Source organism: Colias croceus, chromosome 1, assembly GCF_905220415.1.
Source record: "Colias croceus chromosome 1, ilColCroc2.1".
Taxonomy (NCBI): Eukaryota; Metazoa; Arthropoda; class Insecta; order Lepidoptera; family Pieridae; genus Colias; species Colias croceus.
Window position 1 is genome coordinate 195,894 of NC_059537.1, and position 13,220 is coordinate 209,113.

Consider the following 13,220-nt stretch of genomic DNA (forward strand, 5'->3'; position numbering starts at 1 on the left):
TTATTTATTTTCAATTAAGAGGATTCCATTGCCCGTTTTTGATGAAGCGATACGATATTCCCAAAACTGTATATATTCATTTTTAGACTACAATTCCGTGTTTAAATAAACACCCAATATTTTTAAAGCTACGAATATTTAAGTGACAGATAAAACATGTAATATGTATGTAAATAGTACTCGTAATTTGTTAAATTCAATTCAGCTTCCATAATAATTATACACACAAGATATTATATGAATTAATATTATGTCGTCTAACCAAAGTTCCTGAGAGCTTGACGCCTTGGTATCCTTATAACTATTAGTTTTATAATTGGTCGCATATACCCTAGTTGCTAAGTTCGAGAACATATTAAGGCATTACTCACTTCACTCAAGTTGATCCGCTGAGAATTCTCTAGGAACCTATTTAAAGGTTGCATCGTGCACGCTGCGTACTGCATAAGTTACGGAGTGAAACCTCGTTAATGTGGTGCAAATGTTACATTAAGATGTCTTGGATTCAATTGCTGTAAATTAATTAATAAATCGAACAATCTTAATTGTTCTCCAAACTGTATCTAGAGCAAAGTTATTAATTTAATAGGTATAAATGTACAAAACTGATGACGTCTTTAAACCAACGCTTCTTGTCACGCAATCCAGTGTTAACAGTAAATTATATATAATGAAAAAAAAAAGATGTGTGGCACTCGGGGACTGCCGCGGTAAAGCTATTGCATAGCATGCCTTCAAACCACACCTCCGACCCCGTCGGAGTAGGGAGCGTGAGGTTTTTTCGTTACTGAATTTCTCGATTCGGTCCCTGCGCTCAAGGCCCTCGATAGAAGCTATGCAATAGCTTAAAAAATTCCTTCGTCTTCCATGTTAAAATACATACTATCCAAATACGAAGGTTCAATAATTAATTATATTTACTTTTAATTAAAACTCTCACACAGTTCTGCACGCAGTCGTATATTAATAACAAACAAACATGACTTAATATCTGCAAAATATTACATGCAATTTGAGATAGTATCGATACTTTAAATTTATCGTTAGTAATATTTAAATATAATGAATATTTATTTATTACTGTTTATGAATTATCAAACCACACCCAAAGATTATATTAGGCTAAAAGAACGTTTCAAAAATGTGTGATAAAGATAGTATACATACCATCGCCTCATGTTGTCAAACAAACACAATTTTCACACGCTTTTTTTTAAACATTATATCGATATGTTGTTGAAAAATGTTTTGTATTTTAAAGCGAAGCGATGCAGGTAATTAAGTTTTTATATATTGACAGTGAAACTGAATGGATTAGATTGTTAATTCTCTTTGTTTCGTTCTTCCTATCGCGCGACGCAGCTTGGTGATCTGTTTACTGCTTACGAGTTAATGGAGATAGTTACTGGCATGGTGTGCTTTGTCGTAATAAAAGTAGGGATAAGAGATGAGGGATAAGTAAGGGATACAAAAAGTTGAAGCAATATGATGAAGATTTACAAACGTCTAATATGTATATTTGCTTGTAAATAAATTCCTATAAAAAAACACTGTGAATATATTTTTAATCGAAAAACGCTGTGTTAATTTGGAGGAAATAAAATAGTTTGATTACGTTTTTCTTATGAATGAGTTATTCCAAATTATGTAAGAAAGTACATTTTAATAAATTCTTTGAAATTTTAACAACTTAATCGATCCACCAACTGGCCACATTTAAATGGATTTCTTCACTCTCTTATTAACTAACTTGTTAAGCCCTCAGCCAACATTCAAACAGTAAGCCATATACCCCTCCCGCTCACACTAATGCATCTGCGAGGATTAACTGCATCTGTCTCTTTCGCTTCGTGTAACGAATAGATTAAGGCGAGTTAAATTGTTTACGACTTGAAATTGCTATTTTTGTTCAATTGTTTTGAGTTTTCAGTTGACAAGATCTTATTGAAATTTAAAGTTACATTACATACAATTTATGCAACTGAATCTATCTTATATTTTTGACTTTAGTGGTGCTATTGCTCCACCTCTTATCAATCACACTTTGAAAGCTCGTAAGTCGAGCGTGGAAAAAATAAAAAATATGACATGTGATATATAGGCACTAAGCACTTGGAGAGCGCGTGGATCATGCTCTGAAGCCTTATAGAAGACCAGATCCTGAAGGAAGAATATGTAAGGCCGGATGATTATAATGGATGATGATTTTGACGGTGACTTCATCTTTAATGCTCCTGTAATTATACTAATTTTAAGTTAATTACCATAAAATAATCGCCGCTCTGTTCATAAAATTCAAATGTTAAACATTTCACGGTCCCGCAGGACAGGCATTGCCTTGTGCGGGAACCAATGATTTTATTTCCTGTATTTTAATGTTTTGTCTGTGATTTTAAAATAGACATGTGCTATCACATCTTCGCATTTTCTACTACCAAGTTACAAATAACATTTTTTCAGTACCCGCTGCATTTCCATATCCATCCATCCATACATAATATTATGTTTGCAATGACTGAACCGATATTAACGGGACTTTCTTTGGATCGATCAAAAACTTTACGACGATATTGAGTTACATTTTTTCTCATTTATTGATGATTTAGTTGTATTATGGTGAAGCGCATAAGTTTGGGAGTATTCAAATAGTTAGTGTATTAAAATTAGTGACAAAATGGTTTCTCACACTGGACACAAGTCACGACCGTCACCAACGTTTATAATCAAATGAGAGGGTTAACTTCGGTAACTGCGTACATGAGGAGGTACGGTTTAGACGTACAATCAGCAAATAATTTTAGATAAATTAAAGGACGATTTAAAGTAATTATCGTGTACTAGCTTTAATTGCTTATCGATGAAAAGTAGACTGTATTATGTATAGTTATGTCAGTTGTAGTAGGACTTTAAGTTGTAAGATTAACATCTGCAGCTTGGAATGTATCCTGCATATCAGACTTGATTCATGCGACAATATTATGTTCTAAGATTTAGTGTCCTAGGGCTTACTCCTCTCTGTATATTATTTCACGTCAAGATTAAAACCATATCTTGAGTCACTTTTTGACTGGAATATATTTTCATACAAATAAACAAAAATATTGTCTGTTTAAAAAAAACAATTGATTTAAAAATAATAAAAAAAAAGATTATGTTTAAGAACTTATTATCTAAAATTCTTACTTCGTGAAAAAATACAAAGCAATTAGGTAACACAGGGTCAACAGCACCAGTCGAAAAATCATTTTCTTGACTACTTATGCTTTAACTTACCTCTCTGTAATATAACTCGAAATAAAAGGTAATTTCAATATGACTTAACACTGGCACACAACAAAGTATACGCGTGTCAAAGTCTCCCGATGTGTCTCCGGAAGCCTGCAGGATGTAAGAGGCTTTAATTAATTGGCTTGTATGAGATGTTCACAATCGCGTTACTGGACTAAGCGACTGCGAACAATTGTGTTCTCAAGGGTCATTCGTTTTGAGGTGATTTTGATTTAATTGTACATAGCATTGAAGTTTTTGTTAGTTATATTCGTAATTAGGTACTATATGAGAGAAGCTTTATGTTCGCTTCGCTCGCGTACTCTTCGCAATATCGGATGAGACTAAAATTCATTCAAATTGCTTCAGCTTACGGTAACAGCGATATCACCTTCTATCGTCTGTCAATAAAAATAAAAATGATTTATTCGCAATAATAACAACATACTGTTTTAACAAAAAATTAATCATACATCACTCATCTCGAATAACAGTGAGTTAAATACATAATATATTCTTATAAATTTAATTAAAAACAAATATAACAATTTCCATTAAATCGATTCGAGCCAATAATACTGCGGCAATTAATACCGAATGGTAATTGATAAAGAGCTGATTAAGAGCTCGCCAGCTGATTGCTATTCACAAAGAGGATTACCGGCCTCTAATAGATAACCATTGATTCCATTTACTGCTTATATTCATATTCGCTTTCAATATCGGAGTGCAATGCGGTGAGCCCCGTGGAGTGGCAGCGGCTTGAATTAGTACGAAATCCTCGTCGAAGAATGAATATGTCATGAACTAATAATTATTAGCGAAATTTACTAGCGAGAATTTTATTTAATACTAGCTTTCCGCCGGCGGCTCCGCCCGCGGTTTCAAAGAAAAACTCGCATAGTTCCCGTTCCCGTGGAATTTCCGGAATAAAACCTATCCTATATTACTCGTGGATAATGTAGCTTTCGAATGGTGAAAGAATTTTTAAAATCGGTCCAGTAGTTTATGAGCCTATTCATTACAATCAAACAAACAAACATACAAACAAAGTTTTCCTCTTTATAATATTAGTGTAGATACATAAATTACCTGGGCAGCTGACCTATATCCCGAGCATATTAGGGTTTTGTACGTAATAAAAATTGAACAACGTGATACCCTACTTAACTTAATTGTTGTGTGTCTATATTATCAATTTCTACATATCAATTTCATATTAAAGAGTTGCTAGTTGTTCAGTTTTACAGAGTGTATCTGTATCTATTCTGTTAGCTTGACCCCATATATGTAGATTCTATCAAAAGAATATAAGTTAGTTAGAGAATATAAGGTAGAATATAAGTTATGTTCCTTGGTTTACCGAAATTCAATAATTGTATGCAATCAATCTCGTTTGCCGGCATCCGGCATCGAGATGCGATTGAATATTGACTAGATGCGGCTTATAGCTCGTGGTTCGACCACAAATGTATTTCTGTGTAGGTTAAAATTCATCTAGCCATTGTGAACGTTTACATAGATGTACAGATTTAATCCCACGTAAGCGTATTAAAGATTTATCAATTTCAAAGTTGGCGGTTTTATTGAAAAATACCCATTGTTCATATTTTTGTATCTGATGCATTCAATGTTATGAATACGTATTTAATTACACATGTATTGTGATGACATTATGTTAACCCGTGGCTCTACTTTTTGTCCTTTCATAATATTACATATAGTAGAGTGAACTTATGTTGCAATATTAAATTACACAACTACTTTAAACGAAACAAAAACGTTATGTTAGTTCTAGAAAATAAACATGCAAGGGCATATAATATTTTCTTAAATATGAATCTACACAAAATAATAGAATGAAGAAAACTAAGAATGTGGCGAAATGTAAAGTAAAATTTGTCGACATAACGTAGCACATAGTAGTTGTAGCACTCTAATGAATGTAGGTGCAACTATTTTGAAATTACTGCTATAAAATATCACATAACACAGTAAATAATTGCCTCCATACGACACAAGGAACAAACCACGGTTGTTCTCATTAGCAGATCGCGGGACTGCTTCGCTCGTGTGCTCCGGAATTTCATTTAAGAGATTCCTACAAATTCACCTCTGTCCTACAGTCGACAAAACGCGCTAAAATTAGGAATGGTTTAATCAATTTCCAATTAAAAACGGTTTGGTGACGAATTGTTGTAATCCTTTTATTCAGTAAAGTTATTTGGATGTAAATCGTTATACTATTAGCAGGAATCTAACAAATTAATTACAACAATGATAGTAAGATATAGTTTATGTTACACAAATTTTAGTAGTCAAATAAATTCGTTTTAATAATATTGACACGTCAGCATAGCCAAAATAAAATTTTGAACATAGAACATTAAAATAATACGAAATACAATATTTCAATGACGTCGTTGGTCCTACGGCCTACCTACTTTAACAATACTATGTTTGAAAACTAGCTCTTTCACTTGTTTATCAATCATGCAATGCTTTTATGTTATTTATTATTCACTTAATTCCAACCCCGCCTTATGTTTAGACGATCGTGAGTAACTAAACAATTGCAATCTCGACTTACTTGCAGAGCGAATATTTTTTAGAACGAACAAAATTGTTCCCATCTGGATCATGTCCGATTCGATGGTACTGATACTGGAACGTAAGTATTGTTTCTTTTTTAACATTTTTTTTTTCAAAAAGTTAAAAAAAATTGCACTAATCCATGATTTTCTTTCCACGGCCATATTCAAAAGAAAATATTGTCGTTAACTTAGCAATATAAAGCCTTTTATCACAAATTATCGCTTGACAGAAACGATACTGTAATTAAATAAAAGAGAAATGTACAGAAAATAAAAAAGAATATCTTTGATATAAAGCAGGTTTCCAATGTTAAAGTATTGTAGTTGAAATTTCTCGAAGAATTGAACAAATCTTCGGTGTCGAGCTTAACTAGCCGCCAGCCGCTGGCTCGAGTCGGCTTGGTCGCCCGTATCTCCGGCAGACACTCGACGTGCAGATTAAACTGTAGACGCGGCTTAGGGGCAGTTTAATACCAACATTGCATAGACCTCTGTGCGGGTATGACGTAACGTCGAATAAAATAACATTGGGGAACACCGTAAAAATATTTTTTAAGCTATTGCATAGCTTCTATCGCGGGCCTTGAGCGCGGGGACCGAATTCAGAAAAAACCTCACGCTCCCCACTCCGAAGGGCACGGAGGTGTGGCTTGAACGCATGCTATGCAATAGCTTTACCGCGGCAGTCCCCGAGTGCCACACGTCTTTTTTTTTTCGTTATTTGAGTAAATAGCCATTATAATCAATACATGCAATTATCTAATCCCAATTGATTTATGAAGCAAATCCTATAGTTTTTTGCTATACTCGCTCGCTTTGATCACACCTACAAATTTGTTATAAAAAAAGCTTGTTTGTAAAATTATAATATGTAAAAAAAAATGTCCAATACCAGTTTAAGTCGTTACATAAAACGATTAAATGAGACCATTAAAGGATCATAAACAGACAACGCTAATTTAATAGCCAAGTCGTAAAGTTAACGATGGATACGTAAAAGTATTTAAGTGGCGCATCTGCAAGTTTTACGAGTTATTCTGTGGCGCGGCGCATGTGCCTCCAACGACTTCTTACACTTCCTACTGAGTGTCGCTTGTCATCTTTAACTGAGACATTGATACCGGCTTATAATAGACAACAACTAGCAACTAAGTTTATTTTATCGCTTGTGTGTTTAGTTTCTTTGTTTCAAGAGATTTATCACAGAATATGCAATCAAAAGATGAAGACGTTTCTTCGTGTGATTATGTAGAGTTTGTTGTGTATTAGTATAAAGTCATTGATCTTGACAAACAGTTAAATGGCATTAAGAAAAACACACGAAAACATTAAAATATCTATAACTAGTTTTTAATAATTAAGTTGATAACTCTATTCGTAATAAATTTTTAACATTGTTTTCAAAGAAATCATAAAAGTTTCTATTACAATATAATTACACCAATTTCGAGATTTTAAATGAAAAAAGGAATTTAAAAATTTTCTGTATTTCTCCCAAAAACAAATTAAACTATAGCTGTATGCATAACTGTTATGAAATGAAGGCGAGTTAGTTCAAAGCGTAGTCTCACATTCAATTACGCCCAAACAAGCGAATGCATAATAAAATCCGCCACACATTAAACTTGCTTAGGAATTCCAGTAGCATAGTGGTTGTACTGATAATGCGGTGGTCTGTTTGCATAGTCTGTGACACGTAGCGGTGTCCCGCCATTTCTGTTGGCAACGCGGCCGGCCGCGGTCGCTACGGTGCTACCGTGCTACGAGCTCCTCGTAGCCGATCGCTACGAGTGTATTGTTCGAATAGTTTGTGAAGTGTGGAATGTTACAATTTAGGACTTGAGCGGCGGGAGGATTGTAAGTTTAATTGATTTTGTTTCAATTTATATTTCATCGGAATAATACTTCAAACTCTAGTTAAGTTTTGCCACGATTATAGTTTTATGAATCGGTCAAGTAATAATAACTTATTTTTAACTTAATAATATTATAAATAACTGCAAATAAATAAATAATCTCGGTATAAGCACATTGGTATTCCGTGAAATAATAATCCATAACTAACGTTATATTAGTTTTAGTATGAAGTTAATCTAAACTTATTCGCACAATAAATTCCGATTTAAAATAAGCAAAACTATGAAAAAGTAAATATTTCTACAACAATGAGAATGTTCTGAGAATTTTATCTATTACTGTATACCAAGAACTTATACAATACAATGGATTGTACAACGTTTTGTCTGTTGATTCTAAAAACGGGTAGTTGATTTTTGCATTGAATAATTTCCTTCAGTTTTATAATATAACGGTATGATAATATAAATTTTATATTCACAATATAAAATATATACCCTTTATTATATTATTATGTTTTATGTAATTGTAGTTATAGTAAGTTCATAACACTACTACACTAACGTAAAACAAATAAAAGTTTGGCTTTCAACCCAACGAAACGATGCAGAAACTTTGAGACTCAGTTTAACGCGCGTAAAACTCTTCTTTGTCATTGAATAATTTTTGATGTGATAAAAATCAACACTGTGAATAAAATTTCACATTATAATAATACTTCTACCAACTACTTAATGGTGATATTATAACCTAACTCTGATAGAAATACAGCATAGCTAAACAAAAGGAAAGCTGCACGCAAAACGCAATATAGGTATAATTTCTAAATATTCTCTCAACAATGGGAACGCTAGGCATGTAATATTTTGCGCTACAAATAAACTTTTTTTCCAACTGTACTTGATGAGATTTTTAATTTTCCGCTTATTGCGGTATGTGTACGTACGAGTAAATGAGTTTCAGAACAAAAGCGTCATAAAGAATGCGCGGTGATACGAGCCTGCCACGGACAGCTAAGCATTATAGTTATTTCAGTTTAGTAAGCAGATCTTAGTACAGTTTTTGAAAAGCATTTGTCAGCAAAATTGTGATCCTGAATCATGCAATTAATGGAGAGTTTTGCATATTCCGACGACTGCATATGGCGTTTAATGATCACGCGTTTTTAAAAGACGTCTCCAAATTTATTTTTGCAAGTTTATTTAAATAAAAACGGGAAATAATACACGGAAAATAAAATAGGTTTATTTTTAGAACGCATAAACATTTTCGATTTTTCTATAAGAGGTTCAAAAAGCTTTTATAATAAAAAATATTAAAAATGATAACAATAAAGGCATTTGATGAAAGCCTCGAATACTTGATACAATGAACGATAATTAGAATGAAGGTGTAGCAAAATATGTATGTTTGATAACGTTTTAATTATATTGAAGAATTAACAAGAGATGGCGTTACAGGTCATATCTACAATTAAATAATTTTTCATAAGTTTTTCATTTTACTTGGCATAAAGTACTATCATTTTATATTAATTATTATCACAAAGAAAAATAGTTTATGTCAATAGGGACTATCAAACTTTTTACTTCTTATATTATCTTTGCAACATTGTGTATGTTACAATTTACAATCTGAAGGCCTGACTTAAATTTCATGTCCAGCTAAAGTATATTTTTACACGTTTCGTTGCACTTGTTTTGCATCCCTTATCTTTTGATTGCAGTGAGCAATTCATTGCAATAGTTTGTATAAATATGAAAGTTCAATTCCCTCAGAATATTTCTCGTATACATTTGATGTGTTAAAAATTCGGCATAATATTAAAAATCTTTTATTTATCGCATGCATTTAGCCTGTGAAACACGGCCAGACCACTAGCCTCAATATTGACGATATGAAATTCAACATTTACATTAAACTATATCAATACTTTGCAATAATTACAATATGATTGGACGTGTTTGCGAATTAATCATGTTCCGACTCGGTAAATCTGTTCAAATTATGCAAATGAGTGGATTATAATTTGAAATCAATAACGCGGGTTCACTCGCGTCACGTTCACGCTTCGGGGTGATAGTTCTGGGGTATGTGACCTCGTGTGATACTTGATTAATGTATTTTGGAATGAGTTGTTTTGACAAATGAATTTGAAGCTCTAATGAAGTAGCAGTCATCTGGGAAGTTACTACTCCCGCGCTGATTGCGGGCGTACATTATAAAATGAATTTTACTGCGGGTGACTCTATCATACTCTACATGTTTGAATAACTTATATTAAATAATTAATTTACCAAAATGGGGTGCAAAATAAGTACAGAAAACAGTGTACAAAGCTGCATCTGACTTTCCTGACTAATTTGTTTTCAATTTACGTCACGGCTTCTAAAGGTATTGTGTTTCCAATAACTAGCGTAACAGGAGCATAATTTGAAATACTGAAATATAACCTGAGATTAGAATGTTTACGTAATCGAAGCAAAACTTATACTTCTAATTCACTTTATGTGATAGAAAAGTGAAAATATGGTAGAAGCTCTTAATATTCACCATTTTATTATTATTAAATTAGTACGGGAGCTAGCAACGTTTAAAAAAAAGTCATTTTAGTATAGTTGGGTTTTTGATATACTGTTTCTCTTGCTATTTCGGTTAGAGTCCGGGCTGTCTGGCTGGCCGCAGTGGTTGCGTTTATTAGTGCGCATCTTATCTGCACAGGAAAATATCCTTAATTTAAAGTCATTTTTTAACGCGTAATTTTTAATCTTTTGCCTTTAGATAGATCCATCAGACATAATTTTTTTATTGCAAGACGTTTTTTTCGTTGTAAAATAGGTGCCATACGCAATTTTTATTTCAATATAACTAAAATGTCATCGAAATAAGTGAAATTACATCAACATGAGTCCGCTTAAAAGGTAAGTAATAACTTTATTATTTATATTATATTATCCTTTTTTAATACTTATATTGAATAATTAGTAAACTAATATTTTTAATAGATGGTTTCATATTTATTACACTTTTGGGTATAAATATGAATTTGATGATATTTGTATTTTCTAGTGTTTGATTTTACGCGAGTATTATACATTTTGAAATTAAAGACTTGGGAAAATAATACAATGAATAAATCGCGTTTAAAATCCGTTAAAAAGTCTTTATTTTCTTGATGAAATTTGGTTTTTATCAAGTTTACATTAACGTCCTATTTGAGGTTCGTTGGGAAAAAGGAGGCGATATGGTAGATTGTTGCAAAAAAACTGTAAATAGTAAAATGAATATTATATATAGTATAAGTAACACAGTGATTACTTATCCTTCACTGGGACTCATGTTGATGAAATTTCACTTATTTCGATGATATTTTAATTATATTGAAATAAAAATTGCGTCTGGCACCTATTTAACAACGAAAAAAACGTCTTGCAATAAAAAATGTATGTCTAATGGATCTATCTAAAGGCAAAAGATTAAAAATTACGCGTTAAAAAATGACTTTAAATTAAGGATATTTTCCTGTGCAGATAAGATGCGCACTATTAAACGCAACCACTGCGGCCAGCCAGACAGCCCGGACTGTAACCGAAATAGCAAGAGGAACAGCATATTATCAAAGAACCAACTATATAGTACGGGAGCTAGCAACGTTTAAAAAAAAGTCATTTTAGTATAGTTGGGTTTTTGATATACTGTTTCTCTTGCTATTTCGGTTAGAGTCCGGGCTGTCTGGCTGGCCGTTGTGGTTGCGTTTATTAGTGCGCATCTTATCTGCACTGGAAAATATCCCTAATTTAAAGTCATTTTTTAACGCGTAATTTTTAATCTTTTGCCTTTAGATAGATCCATCAGACATAATTTTTTTATTGCAAGACGTTTTTTTCGTTGTAAAATAGGTGCCATACGCAATTTTTATTTCAAAATAACTAAAATGTCATCGAAATAAGTGAAATTACATCAACATGAGTCCGCTTAAAAGGTAAGTAATAACTTTATTATTTATATTATATTATCCTTTTTTAATACTTATATTGAATAATTAGTAAACTAATATTTTTAATAGATGGTTTCATATTTATTACACTTTTGGGTATAAATATGAATTTGATGATATTTGTATTTTCTAGTGTTTGATTTTACGCGAGTATTATACATTTTGAAATTAAAGACTTGGGAAAATAATACAATGAATAAATCGCGTTTAAAATCCGTTAAAAAGTCTTTAATTTCTTGATGATATTTGGTTTTTATCAAGTTTACATTAACGTCCTATTTGAGGTTCGTTGGGAAAAAGGAGGCGATATGGTAGATTGTTGCAAAAAAACTGTAAATAGTAAAATGAATATTATATATAGTATAAGTAACACAGTGATTACTTATCCTTCACTGGGACTCATGTTGATGGAATTTCACTTATTTCGATGATATTTTAATTATTTTGAAATAAAAATTGCGTCTGGCACCTATTTAACAACGAAAAACACGTCTTGCAATAAAAAATGTATGTCTAATGGATCTATCTAAAGGCAAACGATTAAAAATTACGCGTTAAAAAATGACTTTAAATTAAGGATATTTTCCTGTGCAGATAAGATGCGCACTAATAAACGCAACCACTGCGGCCAGCCAGACAGCCCGGACTGTAACCGAAATAGCAAGAGAAACAGCATATCAAAGAACCAACTATACTAAAATGCTCACTTGTCAACGTTGCTACCTCCTAGAATAATACTAAAATGCTCACTTGTCAACGTTGCTACCTCCTAGAATAAATCCTTCGATTTTTGAACCTTTTCTTTTTTATTCTTCTTTATAAGTATCTATCTGACTGGTTCTTTGTTTCCAGGTGGTGCCAGTATGGCGCTGATTGGAAGTCTTGCCACCTTACTGCTTATACTACTCGGTAAGTCTGATATATTATGAATCCAAACAATTAATATATTACCGGTCTGATACGGAAGTTGATATTTTTGAACGTACCAAATTATTCATAGTTGTTTTAAAACGAAACGGTTTTTTATTTTTTGGGTTTATTTATACTATGCTACATTTTACTGATGTTCAAAAGAATAAAATTGTTTCATTGAAATTTTGTGTTACCAGAATTAAAGCCCGATTAAAATATTATACCAAAACATAAAAAAAGACGTGTGGCACTCGGGGACTGCCGCGGTAAAGCTATTGCATAGTAAGCCTTCAACCCACACCTCCCTGCCCGTCGGAGTGGGGAGCGTGAGGTTTTTCGTTACGGAATTTCTCGATTCGGTCCCCGCGCTCAAGGCCTGCGATAGAAGCTATGCAATAGCTTAAAAATATTTTTTCTAGGTTTTAACTATGCCAAATTTAAAAAGATATTGACAAACATATTTTATAAAAAATAATATACCTAACCTACTATAGAATATTTATCATAAAAGTAAAATTAGTTTTCTGTTGTTTCTATACCTAAAGATTTTTCGAGTTGTCTTTTGTTTTTGGGAGTACAAAACTTTGGGAGGT

The 13,220-nt window shown here is 32.5% G+C and overlaps 1 protein-coding gene across 1 annotated transcript in view; it reads left to right on the forward strand.

Moving 5' to 3' along the window:
* Positions 1-7,645: 7,645 nt before the first annotated feature.
* Positions 7,646-13,220, forward strand: part of LOC123697301 (Down syndrome cell adhesion molecule-like protein Dscam2) — a 131,168-nt gene continuing 125,593 nt past the window's right edge. The window contains exons 1-2 of the mRNA XM_045643771.1: positions 7,646-7,718; positions 12,568-12,624. Coding sequence (XP_045499727.1) covers positions 12,579-12,624 — 46 coding nt within the window. The 5' untranslated portion in view covers positions 7,646-7,718; positions 12,568-12,578. The remainder of the gene's footprint in view (positions 7,719-12,567; positions 12,625-13,220) is intronic.